The following is a 24,410-nucleotide window of genomic DNA, read 5'->3' on the forward strand; positions in this document are numbered from 1 at the left end:
ACTCTGGGCACTAGGTGTGTGCAATATGGCTGTAAAATAATACCTGAATATTTCAGGGTATTTTTGCAGTAGTGATATTATTGCTGATATTACCAAAATACCAAGAATATTTTGTTATTATTTTCAAGAACATACAACTGCAACAAAATCAGTGTTATAGTTGTATATGTCAATGCAAATGTAGTTTGTGAACAACAACAGTAACTAATTGTCACATTCTATAGAAAATATAAATATTACATAAAAAATAAAATCAATCAAAAAGTACACATCTGAACAGTTCCTTAATAAAAATAAACAAAATCTTGAATGTAATAATAGTACATATATAGAAATGACTGAGTGGTTCTCTCCACCTGGACCTGTGTGCACTGCTTTTTCTCCTCCACTCTTTGTGTTGTGGCGTGTGTCACTCAGCACTAGCGATCAGATCCCCCCACACACACACACACACACATAGACCTGCATTTATTTTGACAGGCTGTTATGTTACGATGAAAATCGCACATTCATATCTATATTGTTATTTTTTGACATGCCGCAACCGTCACGTAGGTTGACATTAGGACAGGAATGCGTACGGCGAGAGACGACGTGCTGCTGCCGCTGTGCTGCTCAGAGCTGCTGACAGTTAACTTTGAGCAATAAGTTGCAAAAAAGGTTTGAAAAGTTAGGAGCTGATGGTAAAACATGTTTGTTTTTGCTGTATATAACATTATGACGCAAAAAGTCGAAATATTGCCATTATCATGATGTGAAATTTTCTTATATAAAAAAATTATACTGATATTATCGTGGATGACATTATAAGGCAAACCCCTGCTGGGCACACACAGAGCAGCAGAACACCAGGTGCAGTGAAAGTGAAACTTAACTGTTGTTTGCACCAGGTCTAAAAGTTTGCATTCCCTCATCTCTGGAGCAGCTGCTCCTCTGATCCATCCATCTGTCCTGATCAGCTGTGATCATATCAGCTGATCAATTATCCACCTTGGGACTCGAGCTTTACAATGTGCTGCTGACAAAAAAAAATCTCATGATGAGTTTCACCTGTTCTGCATCCACAGACCTGCAAAAGTGTCCGAAATTTAGAGAGGAGACACAGAATGACACAAGAAACACAAACAAGGAAAAACAAATTGGAAAAAACGAGAGTCGCTTTTAGCACTGTATTAACAGTTCGATTAGCTTTTTGAATGCATCAAATATGGTTATCATCATAAGTCCTATTGGGGGATCCAGAATGTTTGGCAGGGCGCCTCATGATGAGAGAAGGGCAGTAGGAAGAGCTGGGCTACTTTCTTCCGGTGATGTTAACTGTGATTGTAGGGAATGTGACAGCACTGATCCTCATTGTGTCCCATGTGAGCTGCAGCTCTTTCCGGGCTTTAACTCAGTAACAGTGCAGGAGCTAATGACAGGGCAGAGGTAATAACAGCCCGCGGGCCGGCGTCATGGCACCCATCTGGCAGCGCTGCAATTAACTAGTGAGAGGAGCATGAAGAGGAGGCCACCATGGAGAGAAAGACCTCAAAATACAACGGCTGCATCTGCTTCTTATTGTTTTGTTCGTTTTTATTTTTAACCAACAAGTGAGATATTTGTGGTTCTGGATCAGCCTGTGAGGGAGAGGAGCTTTTGCTGCAGACCTGTGAGGGCTACTAGACTCATCCAGCGTGCAGATTAAAGTGTCCTGTACCAAACATTTGACAAGCACTGTCTTCAGAGATGAAGACTGCCTGATAAGAATAATGGCCTTCTGTTTACAAAGAGTCAAAAACAGCCACTTGTTTCTCTCTTAATCCTGCTTTCAGTCACACACACTAATTATACAGGCCCAAGTGTACATAAATACTTGCACACGCTAAACATTTACACTGTTTCTACCCTCCCTTGTTCCTCTCAGGGCCCCTGAGTAAACAGCGTCCCACTGTAACAGATAGTGCCCAGGTGGCATGCCTGACTCCCACGGATACACTCAAGTCATGAGCCACTTGGCAGCCGACTTGCAGCTGGGCCCGGGGGCACAGTGCCCGCCAAGCGACGCTTTAGCAGACGGCCAGCCTCACAGCGGGAGCTGACACCACTTAAGATGGCCTCTCCCGTTCCCCTTATCCTAGTTAAACAGAGGCCCTTGATGTTGATTTTTATTGTGCAGAGTAATTAAATGATGGCCATGGCGACGTCTGCCATGGAGACAGACCTCAAATGAGGTCGGGTTTATAGACCATGACTCCACAGGGCAGAGCATACCATCTCAGAGGAAGGCCAACCACTGTCTGCTCCTCTGGCTTGATGGAGCGTAAGAAACCCTCCACCCTCCAGCTCCATCCTGTCTTGTGTCTTCTGCTATTCAAAGACTGTTAACAGCTCAACAGCGGAGCTGACAAAGTTTTGACATGTTTCTGCTCCAACAAGGTTTGTTTGTAAATTGCTTTATGATGAAGCAGGGGAGCACATTCCTATAGCACAGGTCTCATTCAGTTGTAGAATGTTGTTAGACTAGACCACATTGGTTTAACAATATTTTTGCATTTGCTGTAGTTGAAAGCTCAGTGTTTTGCAGAAAAATTGCTAAACAATTTGTAGACTTTTCCAAGACCCTTAGATGTCTTGACAAGCAATATTTCACTGGGCCCCAATACAGAATTTACTGATGGTATGCTACTCTTGTTTTGGCAGATACAGTGTCTTAGTGGTTGACTGTCAGTATGCCACTTATAGTAGGTATGTCACTCATGTTGCATTGGCAGATACCAATGCAGCATGATACTTGTGCCCCTGTGCGTACTTCAGCAATTGCTGTGGGGTATGCGGATAGATTGTGGAGTAACTCAGCTTATTTAAAGAAAAAAAAATGAGGGAAAGATAAACCCACAAATAGTATTACAAATTGGTGTGAGGCAGCTATGACAGGCCCAACGCACAGGACAGTCCTCCCACTAAGTAAGCTATAAGACCTTAACAACACATGTAGGACTTTACAATATGTGAAAACTAGGGAGCGAGACTTGCAGTTATACGGAACAATTTTACTGTTAGACCATGGTGTTTAGGCCTGTGGCCTTTAAGTTGTTTTGACAGTTGCTGGAGTTTAATCTCGTCAGACGTTTTCTCTTCTCCATGCATCTTGTAAGCAGATGAAGTTGTGTCGGTAATCACTACTCTCATTTTACGAGGCCAGCTAGCAAGTAAGCAAAAATGTCAAAAAGATAACTAAACAAAAAGGAGTAAATGGTAAGAATATCTGTCTTCTGGTGCTCCAAGTAGTAACAGACTGAATACCCACTTTGACTGAACCTGACTGGTCTTTTACTGGCAAGCGCTAATGCCGTCTGGTAACAGTGACATACCTATTGGCTATTTGTTGTATTGCTTGATGTAGGCTGTGTGTGCACTGTATCTGGTCAAAAAGTTGCACTTGAACATACATGCAAAAGCTACAGCTCATGGTCAACTAGCACATACGTTCTGCACCTGCTTGAGTGGAAATAACTTTCCATACCAACAGTGAGCAGTAGTCTGTATCCATCAATCAAAAAGGGAACCCAGGAGACAAACGGGAAGGATTCAAGAGACGCTAGTTAGCCAATTAGCACCTTAACAACAGAAATAGCAAATTATATTTATTAAAGCAAGCAAACAATAACAAAAATAACTGCAAACTGGTTCCTCTAAAGAGCTCAGTGGTTAAAAGAAAAACTAAAAATAAACCTAATATAACAAGTTAATTTCGACCTCACGTCCTCTTGAGTTTAGTCATTTGTTTGCTTTCCTTACTTCTGTTTCTCTTCTTGTGCGCTGAGCTGATCTACCAATCGGAGTGATTTTTCTCATCAGTGGGCTGTGACGACTCTGTCACCAATAACTCATGCTAAATTGGCCGAAAAGCTGGCAGCAAGAGCAAACTAGTGCCAAAAGTGTGGGACATGCTGCAAAAACTATGGTGACAGACGCTCACCTACAGCTCGACATTGACTGATGACTGACTGTGGGCCTTGTGTATCAGGGCCTAAATAATTGACATATGCAATTGAAACATGCCATGAATCATTTTTGATCTAGCGTGTGACTTTACATTGTTAATCTTAAACATCAAAAAAGGCCACAGTTGCATATATACTGGTACATATTACACAGAATCAGTGGGTTTAAAGTTTTGACAATCTCCTAGGTACGATTCTTACTGTCATCTTTGACACTGTTGAACTACTGAGCCCTTTTTGCAAATTGTTAACAGTAAGTTAAAAGCAATGCCTCATAGGTATCATGTCTTTGTGACTTAATGTCATACGTTGTTCATTCAAATGAGTAATTCTCTAAAAACCCTAATCACCAATTGAGACTGCTCTCCTTTCTGGCAAATCCATCTAAGGCCAAACCTGTAGAGCCAAGTTTAGTGCTAGGTGCACAGTGCAGAGCTTTTCAGGAAATTCCTGTTCTGAATGTGACATGTGAACAACTGTTTCATTAAAGCGCCACATAGCCCGTCACTGACTGAATACACATCGGAGAGACATCCACTGAAACCCACTGGGACAGAATATGAGTCATGCCAAAGCAAGCGGAGGAATGTGTTCCCAGGAGATTAATGTGCAGCCTTCACCAAGTGACTTCACTGCTGCCGAGCTCAATCGAATGCCACTCAGAGTGGAATCTAGCTAAAGGCAGATTGTTATTGACTGTTCTGATTTAGCATATGAAAAGACTCTGTCAAGTTTGGAGCCAGTGGATTTGTCACATCATGATGTGGCCTTTAACTGTTGCCAAAATGCTGACAAGAAGCTTTGTTGGTGACTCCAGGTTTACAGAATGAAGACAATGAAATTCTAGCAAGGGGTTTAACAATACATCGATTTGGATCAATTCTATCATTGATGATCCAATATGATTGATGCAGAGGGGCAAAGCATTGATACGTATCCTTATCTTAAAGATACACCATTCTTTTGAAATTCTCATGGCACTTCCATGTCCCCATTGCTGTCCAAGTGCAATTTCTTTCTAAACAGTGCTAGCAGCCTAGTGCTGGGTAGATCATTGTGAGCAGTCAAGAAAAAGACAAAAAAAATGTTTTTATATCAACTCATATTGACCGTAGGCCCCTGAATTGAGTCAAATCAAAATCCCACCTTCTAATCATTGTAATTTTAGCAGATATAGCACCATTGTCCAACAAAAATCAATAGAATATATCTGTTTTGTCCACCAGGGTGGAAATGTTGTTTTCAGCTCACCAGACACAAAAGACAACCTAAAAAATTTTTGGAAAAAGTTGTCTCATAGGGCTTTTGTGACTTGCCAAAAATTTTCCTGCCATTGAACCATTCCTAGAAAGGTAAGTCCTACATGTACAGTTTAGGTGACTATGCCAGGCAGGAAGGTGGAAAGTAAAAACTCTCTCAACCATAGTTTTAAACACTAATTCTTAAATCTGCTGACCAACACCCAGGCCACTAAGTTTCCCAAGAAGATAGTCACTATGAGCATCCATTGAAAATATATATAATGAAATATCGGATCATGTTATAATGTGATTTACACCCCTAAGGGCAAATTTATGCTCTACTTTAGTTTAGATGGAGCTTTCTGTCCATACAGTGCTATTTCATCTACATTTTGTCCATATTTGTGTCCTGAAAGCTTATGGATACAGATAAATCAGAGCAGTACCACCAGAGATCATGGGGGCAGTGTAGCGTAGCGAAATTTGACTTTTGGAGACGACGAAGATATTTGAAAAATGGCGAACAGAACAAATCAGTAATATAGTTAGAAGAACTCCCCGTCCACATGTCGTAATGTATTTAATGGCCTTGCAGACCGCCGACCAACGCTGCCCCAGTTTAAAGGTATATTATCACGGGTCTCCTCCACCAGCGCCATGTTTGTTGTCTGAAATTTTTGACACTGTCCTCTAGTTCCATCTATTGGTGGGATGTATGCCTTTCTTAAAGGAAAAATAAGTATGAGGGCAGGGACTTTTGCTATGTTTGAAACAGACGTAACTATTTTCATACATAATGGGAGCATAAATGAAACTAGATGCTGACATGCTAAATTTCCTTTGTTGGCTCTTGTATCTTATCTTTCTTTCCCCTAAGAAAACAGACATCTTTAAATCCGTCAGTCCACTCTTCTACACCTTGTTTCTCTCTTCACATGCCTCTTCACAGCTTCTCCCATGCTCCGCCCTTCCTCTCCCCCTCTAAATTTGCTTGGCCTTCCCCTTCGGCCTTTAGCACAGGTGGCACTAGCTCTCATCTTCTTCGTCCACTTCCTCCGTTTTTTTACTCTCTCATCCTCTCGCTCAGTGTCAAACCTCCCGCTCTGACCAGGAGAACTAAAGGCTGAAGTTCAATTCATGACTTTAACACCTTCACAAGTTTTGTTTGAGTTCCTTTTGAGCTTTGACTAATCCAGCATGAAACCGCGATGATGATTTGGCATTTCCCAGAGTTTTTTGCATGCTCTACAGTATGCCACACTGTCAAGACTTAATTTATCCCCTGTGAGTTGTATAAACTCTTCCTCTGGGAGCTTGGACAGGCGCCGTTCAAACCAGGCCAACAGGTGTCATTTGTCTTGGAAGCCGTCGTCGTTCCCATGCAAAATGAACCTTTTGGATTGTTAACCTGTCAGTCAGTGTCAGCACGTTGAAGCAGCCTAATGAGGCGTGAAGAGTTCAATCAGATGGATTTGAAAGAGGCTGACAAGAGTGGCATTTAGTGATCTCCCCCAAAGCCTACATCATGCTGTGTGTGTTCTCCGCTCAGTGCCACCTCAGCTTAAAGGAGACTCATCTGGAGAAGGAACTATACACTATTTTTCTTCCTTTATCCACATTTTCTTTCTTCTCTTAAAAGAAAAGTTTGACTTTTTGGGGAATATTTGCTTTCTTGCCGAGAGTTGGATGAGAAGATGGATAGCACTCTCTTTTTAGATGTCAGAATCAATCGTCTCATCCATCTTTTGGTGAGAAATCATATGTTTAGTTCCCAAAGTGTCTAACTTTTCCTTTAGTGGTTATAGATTAAGCTGGGCTCTAACTTCTAAAATCCAGTTGAGTGAGCAAAGATAAGTTTCTGCACATTATCTTCACTGTAACGTCCTCATCACACCTTCATTTGTTGGCTCATTAGGACCACATCCTACCCTCACTCGGTTGTGACTCACTTATTATGTGTTCACTTATCCTCCCTCCCTCAGCACCTTCTCCATTGTCACCTGTCATTCCCTCTCCTCCCTCCCACCATTTCAGACAAGGAGATGAGCATCAGACTGAGCACAGAGGCATTGAGAGAGGAGGGAGAACAGAGAAGAAAAAAAAAAAACGTCAGACAGGCTGCCTTTTCTCAATGAGCTTCAAAGAGCTGTCACATCAGAGACACGAGGCTGCACTCTCCTTACACTCTCCTCTCGCTTCTTGCCGATTCACTCATTCACACATACACTATCTCACACACTCAGACACACATGCTTTTCCCGCCTTTCCTCATCTGTCCTCTCTCTGAAAGGGTCTCTCTCCCGCACTGCTGAATCACATTTATGCTCGTGCGCTGTCACCGCACGACGAACCCGTTGAACCCACCGCCTCTCCCTCACTCTCCCCTCACTCTGCCACTGTGTTGTGCTGTGGCGAAGGCTCTGCAATAACACTGTCTAGTCTCAGGTGGCCATCATCGTCGGCTCCCCTGGGTAGTGCTGAGCTCTTCTGAGCACTGCAGGCGAGGACATCCTGAAGTGATTGAGCAAATTGATATATCTGCACCCTTAGCCTGGCAGTGTTGCTAAAACACAATCAATTTAATCCTGGAATTGTATCACGGACAGTCTTTCAGGACCTTGAAACGGCCATTTCCAGCATTTGTTTGCAAGTGCCGCTGTGTGTGTATGTGTGTGTGTGAGGGTGTGTGAGGGAGGGACAGACAGTGTGGCAGTGTGTTTCTGTATCACTGCAGCACAATACAGCTTGACAAGCAAGTGGCATTCTTTTTGCTTCTCTGCTTTGTCCCCCGTTCACCAGTGTCGCCCAATTTTCTGTCATACCGAATGCAAATACTGGACCTCTTTTCAGAGAGATGTTCTTTATTCTGTGGAAAGTGGCACAAAGGAGATCACACACTGACAGCAGTCTGACTTTTCAACCAAAGTGCTCCTTTTATTCAGCAGGAGCCAGGCTGAGGGAGACATGGTGACCTGTCAGGTCAGTGAGCACAGCTACGGTAGCCCTCCATTCAGCCGGGGCAACTGAAGACAAAGCAGCAGTTGAACTTGTAACCTCGACTGCACACTTATCTTTCACGCAGTCGTTGGCTAATTCCAAAGGCACTGAAGGCACGTGCACACTGCAGCAAATAAAAAACCTCAGCTCAGTTTGTAGTTTTGATTTTTTTTTAAGTTAAGCTGAACTGCAGAGAGACTGACTGTTATGCAATGATGTCGTCATCAAGAGTCAAAACTTGGAGCTGCTCTATAGACGGCGGGTAATGACATGACACTACAGCAGCCATGCCGATTTTAACTGGGCACATTTTCTGATTACTGGCTGTGAGCTCAACACCCAAATGAAACTAATTAGAATGGAAAACCTCAAACAAAAATCCTGTGAGCTTACAAAGTCAGTATAATTTAAAGTCAATGGAGCAAGTCCAAAAAAATGTCCTCGAATGATATCATAAATTCAAGTTTTGCTGCTGTTTATGACAGTTGTCTGTTTGTAAATATTGACATAACTTTTTAATATCATAGATTGTGTATCATAAATTATTTTTGATGGAGGATTTACCCTTCAAAGAATACATGGTAACAAATGTTCTGATATCTCTCTATCAGCTATTGGTTTCTTTTTTCCCATGTTTATGATTGAAGGACTTTTGTTTTAAAAATGCTATATCATTTGTTTTTTCCGTTAATAGAATCCATCTAACTGAAACTGGAAAAGGGTCTTTGCTTACCCACAGTCTGATTCATCCAAACATTATCATATTATATACAAATCATCTTAACTGAATGTCTGCTAATACAACAGGAAGTATGTGTTTTTGTAAATAAGTTTAGTTTAGATAAGGCTTAACAGATGATATCTGCTAGCCTGAGGGGACTTTGACATTGATGCAGGACTGAGATCACCAGAAACAATTTACCCACTAATTTTCTCCAAGAGGTCGACTGCTAGATGGTTTTCATTTCTCTCTGACATTGATGTTGACAAATATAGTTTTCAGCAAAGAAAAATGGAGCATGCCATTGTAATTCCTTTTATTGACCGCTGTCCTGTGGTTTTTATCCAGGCTCTGTGCTGGACGTGATCAAGCACATCATCTCACGAGGCGAACACAAGACAGGCGTCCTGGACGAGGCCAGCATAGCCACGGTGTTGAAAGATGTGCTTGAAGGCCTGGAGTATCTACACAAGAACGGACAGATCCACAGGTAACAAGACTCACGGCCTTCCGCTCTGGTGCTGCAATAAAACTGACACAACTTTCTATTACCACCGAGCGCAGTGGTGTTATCAGACTTCACCTTGAAGGTTTATGAAGCAGAAACTCTGTCTTCTTTGTTGCTGCCTAAAAGGTGTCATACTAATATTATGTCCCCCACCTTGACCAAATGGGACATTATGTTATCATAGTGGAGTCTGTGTCCATCTGTGTTTGTGCTGGCACTTTTTTGCGAGCACCCTTTGTGAGCACTTAATACTTTATATCTGGAGCACCGAGGGTCTCAATATAGAGCAGATTGCTGTACACGAGATACATTTTTGGAGTAAAGAAGGACTGGGCGATATGGCCTGAAATGTTATCACGACTAAATGTCCATATCAGTCAATATTGATAATTAACCACAATAAATGTTTATACATTATTTCTTTGTGGAAAATTAAGTTGTGGAAAAGCATGTCTGTGTTCAGTGTTGTTGTAATGCTATAACGTTACCTCACGCTTTAGCTTGGTGGCTAATATTGTCTCATTCCTTTTGCTACTTATTGATCTGTTTAGTGCCAGTTGACAACTAGCATTTGATAGCACCCCCTTCTGCTGTATTGGTGATTTAATAATGTCCAACATCTATCAAACATTTGTCATATTTCAGTTGAGGAAAATATTATGGAGGTCGTTATCATTTTATCACCCAGTTCTAGATTTAAGGAGCATTTTAATGAGCATTGTTTTAAGACTTACAAAATTAAATGTATTTAAGATACACATTTTATATTAATATTTCACATTAACTAATACATGTGATATATGGAGACATCTTTACAAATGAATTGAACCAACCAACCAACCAACCAATGTACTCATTAGCCTAACTGGCACAACTTTCCATTTTTCAGTTACATATTTCCTTTAGTCAAAAAAGTAACCTGAGCAAATATGGTCATAGTGCACAGTTTAATGCAAAGTTTAACACACAGAAGTGCTTGGTATTCTTCTGGACAGACGTCTGTACCAAGAAAATGTCATTTAAGACAGCCTCTTTCACTCCTAAAGGTCAGGGTTGTTATTAGGATCTGTGTTGAGACGAGGCAGTATACTTCCCCGATGGCAATGCGACAAGTGTTCCAGAAGAAGAAGCAGTAATGATTTGTTTATAGCTTAGCACTAAAGAATGGTTATGAATGAACAAAACAAAAACTCGCTTTCTATCTTTACTATAAATTTTAAAGCCGTACAGATGATACAAGCCCTCGGAGTTTTAATTAAAACGGCAAAACATTTAAAGGAATACTTTGCTGATGTTCACCAGGTCTGTGTCAAAACAACGTGGGTTTTTTGTGTAGATGAACTGTGGTAGACTTTTTCTCCAGCTAAACAGTGCCTAGATATCCCTCCTCACCCCTTGCAAATGGTGTAATTTACGTAATTTGAAGGAGTTTTGATGGCTCTTGGGGCTGTTGCTGAAACTACAGGTCGTACTTCCATATTTTTGTATTGTGCGCTGCAAACTGCCACCTCAAAGAGTATACAGCAGATCAAGAGACAGACCTGCCCCCCCCCTCTCGCTCGCTCTTTCAAACTCATACAGACTCATATCAAACGGTAAAACTAAGCAGTGGTGATCAAATATAAATCAAGGTTACCTTACTGCACTGCATATTTCTTGCCCAAAATGGCGAGAGTTAGTAAACAGGAGTGGGCACCGCACTGCTTCCTGCACAGTGAAATCTGAGGCCGAAAAAAGGGAGATCAAACAGTAAAACTAAACGGCGGTGATCAAATATAAACCAAGATTTTGTTACTGAGTTGCATATTTCTTGCCTCAAATGTTTTTAGAAAATTGTTTTAGCTTACCACTTAACTGTAGTAGAGATTCATCCGACTGCCATTGTTTCACACAGACCAGTCCACATTACGTCACCCACCAGCGGGAACAGTATTTTAGTAGTTGTAGGTTTTCTACCTCTTGAGTTAAAGCAACCTTTTTCTCTGTTTTCTCGGGTCATGTAGCACCAATTTAAAAAAATATTTGCATCTTTCTACTGCTGAGACGACCTCGGTTTATCTTTACATCGGTGAAACATTACTTTAAGTTTCTGCAAGAAATCTGTAAGTAGACTTCCCTTTCCTGGCTGATAATCTCCAAGAGTTACTGAATGAATATGCATTAGTGGAATGTGTGAATGGCAGATTTGCGTGCCACAGGAAATCTGATCCTTAAAGCTTTCTTCTAAGCCAGTTCAAGACCTAGCTAAGTCCCCGCACTTAAAACTGATACAGTAAACCCAGTTGACACACTGGCTGTAGAAGTCATTGCACTGCCTCTTCTGTTTCTAATATTCATTACTTACTCTTTCGTACGTCTCCTCTTTTCTCCCAATGGCACACACATAACTCGGGACAGGCTACATGTGTAAATAATGCATCGCTTCTCGGCTTGGTTAAGTGCTCAGCAGCACTCACAGTAGCATGGCAATGAGAAACAGAGAGAGGGGCTTGATTGAAGACTTTGACCATGAGCTTGGATGAGGGGATGAAGCGTCAACTCATTAAGCGCTGAGTCAGAAAGCTGCTGTCTCCTATAGAAACTATAGGTAGAAATACATGAAGAATTGCACAGTTTCAATTACTGTGTTAATTATAAGGAAAATCCACTGCAGTATACCTCTGCTGCAGCATATAAGTATCCACTTTCAGTGTAATGTGACAGGATTATCGGTCAGTGCCGGTGAGCCGGAAATGTTTTTCCACTGTAAAACTTGGCCTCAACTCTCTGCCCTGTCTAAGGAGACATTTGAGAATCATTAATAGATCATTTATCACTTCTGTCCACCCCAGGCTTTGAGGTGTGACTTGTGAAAAAGATATTGTGAGCTAACCCCCCCAGCGCTGAAAATCACTGACATGCTGAGACTGAAGGGGCTCTGTTGAGTTAATCAGTGTCTGCTGATGTAAACGTGCACATATGGCCGCGCGTGTTCCTCCTGTGTAAGCTGGATCATATGAGTGGGAGCCTCAGGGGCAGGGGTGATGGAGAGAGTCAAGGGGGTGAGGCTTGACGAGGAGGGAGTAGGAGAGAAAGTGTCACATGATATGTTCCATCCAGCCCAGGACGGCAGAAAAGCAATTAGAGCGTTGCGGCCCGGGCTGTGGCCTCAACCGGAGACATTTACCACAAGACGGCGAACTGCTCCACCTCCACATTCACAGCAGCTCGGAAAGTCAGTGATTCAAAGGTGACACTTGTTCTCTAACTTGAAGAGCAGGTAGAAGAAGAAAAGTGTGGATTTTGTCAGTTGAATCCCAGAAAATCAGCCTGTTAGCCAAGTTAATTATTGGAAATTGTGGGGTGTTCTTTGCCTTACTCATCTCTGAAACCTTGCAAGTCGTCTGAAGGTACATAAGAGGGCTCTGCCCAGCAAATTATTTGGTATGTGGTTGAATAATGAGAAGGTAATGGCTGTAGTTATGCCGCCTCTGGGAGCGTCTGGGAGAACCTCTTGCTGTTGGGTAAAGGAAAATTGACAAAATAAGAAATAAAAATTGATTTGAAAAAAACAGATGAGATTGAAAATCAGCAGTCTGGAGAAAGCAATCAATATAGAGAAGCAAAGGGAAGATATTTTTGTTGTCAAGAAAAGGCACGGCTAAAAGAGGGGAGGTATGTCGCCCTCATGGGAGACCCACAGGGCGTCTCATAAACCTTCTTTTTACAGCCCTGTTAGGGGCACTGTGAGCCTGGCACCAGGATGTGATGTCACAGGAGGTGACCCGCCGGAGCTGCAAGGTGCGGAAGCTGCCAGATGAGAATGATCAATCTTCCTGACAGTTTTATACTGTGGCTGTTCCCACCTGACTACTGCCAGGCTATCATTTCAGCAGGTCATAAATATGAAGAGACCACACGTGTCTCGTTCGTAACACACAATCATGTAGTTTCTAAATGTTATTGATAGGCTTTGATGTGATTTAATACAGAGATGAGTTAAAAATGGCAGTTTTTACATTACACCTAGTAATGTAAAATATGGCTGCTTCACTAGTAGGAGTTGGGACTCAAACTGCAGGTTGGCTTTTTTCCTCTCCGCTACAGTATTTCTTTGAACTTGCATGGTGCATTGTGTCACCACCTCCCCCCTCCTCCTCCTCTTCCTCTCCTGTGAATGTTAATGACTGTCTGCACTCTGCAGCCTTTTTCTCAGAGCATTTCAATCTGCTGCAGTGAACCAAAGCCTTCATGGTTCTTGAATGAGTGCAGGAGGGACTCAATCAGATTGACCTGATCGCTCTTTGTGAATGATCATGAAGCTTCATGGTCTTTTATCAGAGTGCAGCATCTTAAATCAAAAACCCACCTTGAAGTAATCAAGTATTGTTTCTCAGAGAGTAGTTTCCGATTATGTCATAGAGATGTATCTGAAGACACTACAGCAGTAAAAAGCGCCTGATTAATAGTTGTAAGCTCTTAATTCACATAAAACTCTTGAGGTAGCATGTCAAACAAAAGCTCTTTCTGCTCAAAAGTCACTCATTGATTTATTCATTTAACAACATAAAAAAATGCCCTCCGATGACTCGACCCTTTCAAGTCTTGATCTTAAATATTAGCCACACTACTGGTTGATCCACCACTTCGTCAGTTATCCTCTGACACTTCATCTTGCGCCATCAGCAGGTCAAAGTTTGCGCTTCTCCAGTGAAATATCTCAACCCTCATTAGAGGGATTTGCACAAAAAATTGTACAAACATTCATGTTTCCTAGAGGATAGTCCTTCTGATTTGGGCGTTTTTCTGACTTTCATCTAGCACTACCAGGAGATTCACATTTGTTGTTTTGTGTGAAAAATCTAACAATCACTAGACTATTATTTCCATGACATTGCTTTTGTTTAGACCAAATACCAGCAAAGCTAAAACACTGAATTAAGATGGTGAGCATGGTTAAAATCAAACATCAGCATTTGTCTGCATTGTCACTGTGAGTATGTTAGCATACTAACATTAGCATTAAGCTTAAAGCACGGCTGTCCCTAAGTAAAGCCTCACAGAGCAGCGAACATGGCTGTTAGAGTCATCTAACTCGATAACTTTCATGAATCCACCTAAACACCTAAGTTCCAAGTAGTCTCAAACCTTCTCCAGTCAGATGATACCTGTATTCAATTCTTTTTGTAACCAGATCTAGAAATAAAAGACTATTTGTATGGTTTTGCTTACAGCCAATCACCGCAAGCATTCTTCCATTTAATGTGACGTGATCGGCCCACTACTGTACATGCAGTCTGTGAAGTGGCAAGTCAAAAGAGGATTATATCAAATGAGATACTTCAGTGGTATTGGTATCACTTTAAAGCTACTGGCATTGGTACAGGTATCTAGGGCTGTACCTTACGAAGAGTTTTGCAAGTCAAATCAGTATTGGCGGCTTAATACAAATATTTAACAATTCGGTGGTTTTTTTTCCTGTATAAACTTTTTAAGTTTGAACATGCTTGAACAGCAGGACAGTCAGTCTGACAGCAGCATTCACTTCATATAGTGAACAAGCTAAAGGTGCTAACGACAGGTTGAAATTCGGCAACAACTTTTTTTTCCAGCACTAGTTATCAGACAGTCTGTAGACTGTATCTTATGTTGCTGTGCTCTGTAAAGCCACCAATCTTAAGCAGAAGAGAGAAGATAATGTGTTCTCAGAGCCTTACAGTGCAGAGTTCTTCTTCCCCTCAGTGTTTCTGCATCACTTCATCTGCAGCCTGTATCAAAGTGTGTCATAAAAGTCAAGAGCATTCACTCCACAGCGAAATTTAGAGACCAAAACGTCTCCATTATTGCACTGCACAACACACTGATGAGCAAGAAAAAAAATATGACTGCTTAACTTGAGGCAATTTCAGTCAACTGAGGGGTCTCAGACAGATGATTCAAATCTCCGACTTTCAAGGGGCTACAGGTATCGTAATTTAAAAAAAAAAAACAACAGCATAGTCCTAATGACTGTAGAATCTTGTGAGACAAAAATCATTCTAATAAGTTACCGTAAATTCTCCATTGGGGTGGATTTTTTTTAACCTTGTGGCTTATTCTCAGATGTTGAAGCAGTATGCAGTCCAGTTTTTTTTCTTGGACAAATGTGGGAAGTGAGATGATAAGTCAGCAGGTCTTGTGACATGGCCAGAGTGGTAAATTGGCCTGGAATGAACCCACAATACCTCATTAAAATACAGTACATTATTAGCACGGGCTAAATCCTGAATCCCAAGTGCCAGAGGATATCACTGGACCCACTGAGAGAGGGGACGGTGATTGTGTAAACCAGGAAAAGTATTTTAGGATACTCTCAGACTTGCCTTTCACCCTCCCTCAGGTGGTCAACTCTGCATCTCCCCTCTAATCCTTAAAAAGCAACATCTCAAATTACAACACGTAAATTATCCGTGTTATATGCACTAACACCAAAGGTGGAGAATGAGCATGCTTTTTTAAAGCAAAACTAGTGAGTTGAAGAAACTGGAAGATACTGTGACCTGATACCACCTAGCTGTTATGTCAGGGCAGCAGAGTGACAGTGGGACAAGCCGAGCAGTGCAGACGTCTGAACGGCACCAGACATTTCTAACGGCGGTCTTTCAAAGCCACTAGCAAAGGCTGTCAGGTCCGTTTTTCATCCACCCTTTCCCTTCCTCTGCATCATCCCCAGTGTGACAGTTACGCAATTGAACTCGTCTAGACAGAAATGCACATCAAAGTTTAAGCACATGTAGTACACAGAGCTCTTTCTGCCTGAGCTGATTACTGAAAACACTTTTAGAGAAGGCACTGATAGTCAACTAACACCCTGTCCTGTGTCGTATCACGGTCTGGATAGTTGTGTCATCCCAGCAGTCATTTTGTCCTCCAGTGGGAATCCCCATGTTTTTCTTTCAGCCCATGATCTTAATATGTCACATATGCTGCATTCCTCCCTCTGTGGCTCACTGTCTGCCACTCCCTGCCCCTGTCGCTACAAGATCTGCCGTATTTTACTGGAGCACTCTTAGCAAAAGAGGCCTCCACACTCGAGTATTCAACAAAGATCTGAACTGCGTCCTGCAAACTCTCGAGTCCCTCTGCCACATTGTGTGTCTTAAGTGGGTTGCTTGTAGAGATTGTACTTGTAGCTGCAGGAGAAGGGGTGCTTTAGCCAGACTGCAGACTCCACCTCCTCCACTTCGTTTTGCTGCAAAACCTTAGGAAGAGTGTAGGCACCCAGGTAATGGATTTTATGGTGATCCAGGGGAAGTTTCAGCATGCATTTCAAGTTGTAAGCATGCCTCAGCAGTATTCTTGTATGGTAGCATAGGATTCTTCCAACTACAATTATCTCTGCAGCTTTTGCCCCCCATGTACCTGGCATTTGGCATTGGTTTATAGTCTATATGGATTGAATTATATGCCCATAAAGTGGTAAAGTGAGCCTTTGTTTCTTGGAAGCTGAGTCATGTCTCATCTCCAAACCGGTACTCCAAAGACCAGTCTATTTTTACATTCATTGAGACCAATTTGTTTGCTGGAATGATCCAACAGCATTTATGTTTCAGCTGAGGCTGCAAGCTTTTTACACCAGTGCCCCCCTCTGGTAGCAAGGTGAACTGCTCTGCTGATGAAACTGCATCTCTTTTCAATCATTCGTCTGCCTGTCAGCACACTTATAAGATCTGTCTCAGTGTAATTTGTGCAAATGAAATCTGTAAGAAGTTGCTGAAGGTGTTGTAAAGCCTGACGGTGTTCTGGGGCTGCGCCACTTTGGTGTTCTTTGTCATGTCAAAGTCTTTCTCCCATTATTCTCTGTAAAAATTGTACATTCACTTCCTGAAAGCTCAGACAGCAGAAAGAGCTGACTGCTGTCCTCTGTGACACTGCCACCATCCTCACTTTTTATTTCCTCGCCTTTCACTTGACCCCTCGACTTTATCTCCGAAAGTCTGTTGCTATGACAACTCTGTCTGGCTGGAGAGGTGGCGGTATTCACTCTGTGTGGCAAGTCGGTGCAATTGTGTGCAAGTGCGCACGGAGGCAGGCAGGCAGGCAGTCAGACAGCTATCCCTGTTGAATCCTCTTATCACCACCAGGGGAGGCTGAACGGGGATGAACAAATTAACTACAGACTGTGTGTGATGCCAATAAAGTAAAAGAAAAACAGAGTGGCAGAGAGATAAAAGCTTTGAAGCCTATTTGTTTTACCAATAAATGAAATCTTTTTTGACAAGTTATCAGTAAAGTTAAGATCCTAAGTTTGCATTAGCTGGGGGTAGAGCTAAAGTACTTGTTCAAAAAACTTAAATATTAATAACTGTGTCATTACTGACTTTAAATGTCTTTATTGTTCGCACTCACTGTTTGAACTACTGGGACAATCTCTTTATATATGATCGCTCCTTGAGTGAGGTGTTTATTTAATGCATAAATTCTTGTTTTTCCCAGAGATCTTAAGGCTGGAAACATACTCCTCGGGGACGATGGTTCAGTGCAAATTGCAGGTATTTAGCCTCAGCACCTTTCAGCACCTTTCACAAGTGACCCAGACTAGGTGTGAAGAAGTAGTTGTTGTGTGCAACATCTCAGTGTGTTCACGTACAGGAGGCCCGATCTGGGGAGATGTATTAACTGACTTGGCAATACCTTTATTGACCTACTGTTTTGGGTCCTTTGTGTGTGTTTGTCTAACTTGGTCTCCTCTGTCTTCCTTCAGACTTTGGGGTCAGTGCCTTTCTAGCCACAGGTGGTGACATGACTCGGAATAAAGTGCGCAAGACATTTGTGGGAACGCCATGCTGGATGGCCCCAGAGGTCATGGAGCAGGTTGGTCATGTTACATGAATTTGTGAACAATAAGTTGGCGCCATACTGTTTCCTAAATTGTAAAATTTAGGGGGAAAAAAAGGTTGAGCATACTGAGATCGGATGGTGAAAATAGCAGCACTGATCAGAAAAAAAACAAAGATTCTATTACTGCATTGCTTAATTCTCGGCTTAAAATATTTCCAGAAACATATTTTAGTGTTCTGTTTAACAGCAATTCAGGATTGTTTGTAGCCAGGCAGTCCCCCATCTTGTCTCCTGTGTCAAAATGCACTAGTGAGCATTATGTCACCAGCGGGGATTTTTACAGAGCAGTGCAGTGCATTCTGGTTGTTGTAGGTTCTTCTATGGAGACAGTTGATGTTTTAGATGTAAGAATTTGTGGCTCTCATGTCAATACAAGATGGAGATGATGTGTAATTCTGTTTTCACAGGTGAGGGGTTACGATTTCAAAGCAGATATTTGGAGTTTTGGGATCACAGCCATTGAGCTTGCTACAGGAGCCGCACCTTATCACAAATACCCGCCAATGAAGGTGAGAACTTACACAAGCAGTGATTAATACTGCGTTAGAGACTCCTCCTGGCTCTGATGGGGTGTTTTTTCGTTTAGGTGTGGTGGACTCTTGTAATTGCCATTAAGAGCACCATGAGGAGCCAGAGGAACCTGACTTTGTCACTGTCTCATATACTCTCAGGATACAGTGACAGTTTCAGCAAATATGACAAAACCTTATTTTCATAAAACTTACCTACTCAACCATTAATGACACAAAACAAATGCGTAATCCGTTCCTTTGACATCTGTAGACACGGCTTATGACGTAACAAAGTTTTGTGACATTTGAGTGAAAGTGTTTTTGGTGTCTTCAGGTCTTGATGCTGACGCTGCAGAACGACCCCCCATCCCTGGAGACCGGTATCACAGACAAGGAGATGGTAAAGAAATACGGCAAATCCTTCAGGAAGATGATCTCCATGTGTCTACAGAAGGACCCAGAGAAAAGGTGTTGATAGTAAAGCCTTTACAAAATCCCCTTTTACACTACCTGTTCAAGGCGGGAATATTGCACTGTTATGCTGCCTCACCGCTCTGAGTAAAGCCTCCTGGCAGACTGTGAGATATTAGCAATCTTACCAAGGTTAGTGCAAGTCTCACTGTGTTACATGGATCTGTTAAACTTCGGTATGACATCAAGTTCCTGCCTACTGAATTACAGGCTACAACGTACGTCCATCGACGTCAGTATGCAAGAACAAAACGTCGTCAGACAAATTGAGAAAACAATGCAATTAGGTTGCTCCTTGGCATCTGAGCAGAGGATGAGATCAGCCACTATAGAACAGAAATTGTAAACGATTGTTAGTGGCATATTAATGCTATTGTAATTGTTTATTAACACAACAGCATCGGCCTCTAGTGTGACAAATAAAAAACATGTTGGCAGCACTTAAACAGGATGTTTAAGTGCTGCCAACCTCCTTTGGCTCCAGGATGTTGACATGCTATCTTAAATAACTCACTGGAGTGGCATGATGCTGCCGAAGTTTTGTTTTGTGTAAAAATGCAAAAAAGGCATAAAGAAGTGACTTAGTAACAGCCCTATAGCGCAACCTTTCTGTAAAAAGGGCCAAACAGTCTCATATAACATGATGCTTTACTTCCAGTAGATATATCAGGCATCAGTGTTTTTGCCTTATCTGCAAGATGGTAATTATGAACTAATGAAAAAAAAAAGTGATATGTGCAGTTATGAACAGTCAATTTACAGTAAGTGGAACTGATTTGCACTACTTAGCACATGTTAAGCAAAGCAGCATATGATTGCTCACATTGTCCCAACTGCAAGATTTTTTTCATTATGCTTCCCTGGTTCTGTTTTCTTTATTATCGAGAGTATAAAAGCTCAAACGAACAAAAACTCATTTATTGTCATTGTGCTGTTTTTCAGGCCGACATCCTCAGAGTTGTTGAAGCATAAATTCTTTCAGAAAGCAAAGGTAGGTGTTTGAGCTCCCTCTGGGCCTGAGACTCAATTAGTTACACAGTGAGTCAGCATCATCCCTGTTTCAGGCAACAGCTGAGCTGGTTGATGAGTAAAGGTCTGAGCCTGCAGAAGTGATTGGTTCTGAATGGCCTCAGTATGGCGTCTTTTTAGAATTAAGCCACCTGCGATGACTATAGGTTTTTTTTTATCTCCAGAAGTTTGAAACAATTAAAGGAGGGTTTCATGAAGGAAAGAGAGGCATGAAGATAAAATAAGCCAATATAGTCTCTCTCCCTGAGGTGTTTGTGTGAGCAAGGCCACTTTTCACTTGGCTCTACTTGTCAGTGTGAATGACCCAAGCTGAGGCCATTGTAGCATTCTTCTCATTATTGACCATACAGAGCCGTTTCTAACAAAAGCGGGGATAAGCAGTCTAACTCCAGCCTCTGGTTGCCCACTACCATAGCAACAGGAACAACTAGAGTGCTGGTTCAGCATGTCACACCGCCTAAATACAACCTGGATGGTTTGCTGTACATGATCCCGATCTGTGTATGTACACCAGAGGGCAGACTCTGTGATTATATTATACTAGATACACCTCTGGTGTAAATGAGGGAACTTCAGGCCTGTGTCAGCCTGCCAAAGGAAATTAAATGATAATCAAGCAGACGTGATTAATGATTTGTGATTCTGTTGGTGAAATGTGGAAAAAAATGTTATTTATTCAACACAAGTTAATTTACAGAAACACATACAGATACATAGACAAAAAAGGACTAAACCTAAACATTACAGGGTTCCCACAGTCATGGAAAATCTGAATAAGTCATGGAATTTCACAATCACATTTTCCAGGCCTGGAAAAGTCATGGGGTTTGTAAAAATCATTGAAAGTCTTCGAAAAGTCATTGAATTTTGTTGTGTTTAATGAAATTTTTAGTAATCTTTCGTGAATAACCTTCCAAGTAAAGTAACATAACGGCAAATGTATTTTCTATAGCTGTCGACATAATATAGCTTGTCCATGGAAATATGTAGGAACCCTGACATCACATTCACATTTCCTTTGTGTTACATAATCATAATATAATTGTCATACAAATATAATAACTTATATGTCTTGGTAGCTCTTTTTGTAATTATTGCAGAATGTTTCTAAAATTCATTAATAAAGTACAGCGGGAAATATAGATAGATAGATAGATAGATAGATAGATAGATAGATAGATAGATAGATAAAAAATGTGGAATGAAAAGCAGCATTGATAAAATGCCTTAAAAAGTAAAAAGGTCTTAACATGAGATTTCAGCAATTTATTTACATAACCATCCAGGACAGCAATTTCTTGGTGGCTACATGTCTTGCACTTTGTGCTGAGCACAACCAGGACTCCTTATTTATATAACCTGAGAGGCCCAGTGCCTGTGAAGTTAAGTTGTGTAAGACTTTAGATGTAATTATTACACAGCTTTGTTGAATACTCACAGCTTATTCACAGCATAGTATGTTTCTGAGGACTTTAACACAACATTGCTTTGGATGCAGATCTGATCATAGACACTCAGCCAAAGCATAAAATCATTTTTAAATCACTTGTTTGTATCAAATCAGGGTCCTGCATCACCATGTTGGGGTTCATTTCTCAGTATTGACCCGCTCGCTGTACATTATCCCTTACTTATATAGATTTTGAATATAATTCTACATTTAACAATAAGCCAGTGTAGCTACAAGTAAAGCCCATTATGGGTCACAGCTCTACTTCTGAATAATACATGAAACAGAACAGAATAAACTGATGTAGAGGATTTTTGAATAAGCCATTTATTTCTTTCCTTTAATTGCAGACCCATGATTTTTTAAATGAGAAGTTGCTTCAGAGGGCGCCTACAATATCAGAGAGGTCGAAAAGGGTAAGCTGTCAAAAGTTTAAATTTACACTTTGTGCTTGAGTATCGCAATGTTGTGTTTTGTTATACTAAATTTATTCTCAAAAACACTATTAATTGTAATTGTTAATTGATTTTTGAACATTTATTCCTGTTTTCAGATTGCATAAAAACAACAGCAAACTTTTTTTTTTCTTGTGTTTCTTTGTTTACCCTCTTTAAATTGCTGCAAATGATTGCAAACTTTGAGACCCAGCAGAATGAACAGTTGAGTTTTACTTTCAATGCGCCTGACGTTCTGCTGCTCCATCTGTGCTCAGAGTACATTTCGGCTCCAATAGTGTGTTGTAGTGCATAACCAAACGGTATATATAAAAATGGAAAATCTATTTATGGCGGCAGATGTTTTAATTGTGGTGAACTGCTACAAATGAATAAATGTGTGGGGAAACACCTGTATCGCAGAATATCACAATAAAGTAAAAAGTACCCCCTGTACTGTAATTTGTATCATATTGCCAAATTCTTGTTGATACACAGCCCTACTCTGTTTTGTGCATATGTGTTCTCAGGTACGTCGAGTGCCAGGTTCAAGTGGTCGGCTGCATAAAACTGAGGATGGCGAATGGGAATGGAGTGATGACGAGCTCGATGAAGAGAGTGAAGAAGGCAAAGCAGCCGTTGCTGCCTTAAGGGTGAGATAAGGCAACACTTTGTTTCTCCCCTCACATGCACACATTAACACTTTTGTTACTCTCTACATGTCTTTGTCTTTTAATCGCTGTACAATGTTTCAATTATCATTCTCATGTCTGTGCAGTAGCATCTCTGTCCATTGTCTCTCTACTGAGTCTCCCGTATGTGTGTATTTTCTGTCTGATGGCCAAGGAGCAGCAGGTGAAGCCTGTTAGTGCCACCAGGCGACAAGTGCGCTTCTCCTACCCACTCGAGCTGCCTGCGTCCAGGGTTGTTCACTTGCCACCACAATACAGATGGCATTCCCCTAACAAGGAAGGGCTCTCTCTGCACGTGTTAGCTAGGGAGCATGTGATGGCTATTAAGGGCAGAAAGACAAGACAAGACAAGAAGGTGGAGAATTACCTTTTTTGTCAGAGTGAGGGCTGTAGACATGCCCTCAGGAAAGCATGCAGATATTGTTTACGGATACTTGGACACTGAAGTTTATCTTTACAGTTTTGAACCCAATAATCAGGTCTTATCTTGACTTAGTTAAATGCACCTTCACTCTAGAGGTCTTTGTAGCAATGATTCTTGGTCCTGTCCAAACTATCCTCCAGATAGTAGTGACTTTGTTCTTGCATCATGTAACTTTACACTTACCTGTCAGAAGACAACTAGCAATTATCAGACTATGTTGTGCAATCGGTTTGTTGGAAGGAAAGGTTTACAACATCATTTTTTAACCATAAATGTTTGCATGCAGTATATGACATGAGAATCTAATTTGGGCCACAGATGAACATTGTTAGGACCAATTAGTTAGCGTCCTGTTAAACATTAAGATATTATGTGTCTTCTGTTTTTAGAGGTTTAGAAGTTACTTTGTGGAAGCATTATTCAATCATAAGTGAGAGTTACCTTTCCTGGAAGCCATCTGTATTTACATTTCTCTTTAGTAATCACTTTTATTTATACTGACCAAATCACATTTAATCAACACAAGGCAAATTACTTATGAACCCTGTAAGTGATTTTTAATTACAGCACTAATGACCATCACGGGATTCAGATTTTTCCATATCTCTTTTGCTTTGATGCTGCTTTACTGGCTGCTTGTTGGCAAACTGAAGTTAAAATTCTTACACCAGTTCATTTGGATGTTTTGCTCAAAATTTCCACAGACTCTTGCTTATTTTTCTCTCAATATGAAATGATTACCCTTTTACTACTGCATATTACAGCTATTGTAGGTAACACACACACACACACACACACATATATGTGTGTGTGTGTATGTGTTAAAACAGAGTTGTGGGAGGGGGTTGACATTCAGAGAAAAATACTCCGAGATTAAAGTCTTTAATAACAAGAAAAACAAAAGAAAAGTGGATATTCTCTGAAATTAAAGTGGTAACTCTACAGAAAAAAAACCCACAAATTTTTGAGGAAAAAAAATCTCTTAGATCATAAAGTCATGTATTTTTGAAAAAAAAAAAAACAACATAATTTAATGATTAAAAAAAATGTTGTCAATGCTTTCTGCCCCAAAGTGAGGTGGCATAA

General features: G+C 41.1%; 1 protein-coding gene across 2 annotated transcripts in view; it reads left to right on the top strand.

Moving 5' to 3' along the window:
• oxsr1b (oxidative stress responsive kinase 1b) overlaps positions 1-24,410 on the top strand; it is a 53,201-nt gene that overhangs the window by 20,486 nt on the left and 8,305 nt on the right. The window contains exons 4-12 of one of the 2 annotated variants that reach the window (XM_088071864.1): positions 9,294-9,435; positions 17,908-17,963; positions 18,176-18,285; positions 18,720-18,821; positions 19,159-19,292; positions 20,238-20,286; positions 22,125-22,190; positions 22,739-22,861; positions 23,055-23,132. In XM_088071864.1, coding sequence (XP_087927990.1) covers positions 9,294-9,435; positions 17,908-17,963; positions 18,176-18,285; positions 18,720-18,821; positions 19,159-19,292; positions 20,238-20,286; positions 22,125-22,190; positions 22,739-22,861; positions 23,055-23,132 — 860 coding nt within the window. The remainder of the gene's footprint in view (positions 1-9,293; positions 9,436-17,907; positions 17,964-18,175; positions 18,286-18,719; positions 18,822-19,158; positions 19,293-20,237; positions 20,287-22,124; positions 22,191-22,738; positions 22,862-23,054; positions 23,133-24,410) is intronic. The other variant, XM_042510308.2, reaches the window with a different exon arrangement.

This window comes from Plectropomus leopardus, chromosome 21, assembly GCF_026936395.1.
Source record: "Plectropomus leopardus strain MGB_pleo_1.0 chromosome 21, ASM2693639v1, whole genome shotgun sequence".
Lineage (NCBI taxonomy): Eukaryota > Metazoa > Chordata > Actinopteri > Perciformes > Serranidae > Plectropomus > Plectropomus leopardus.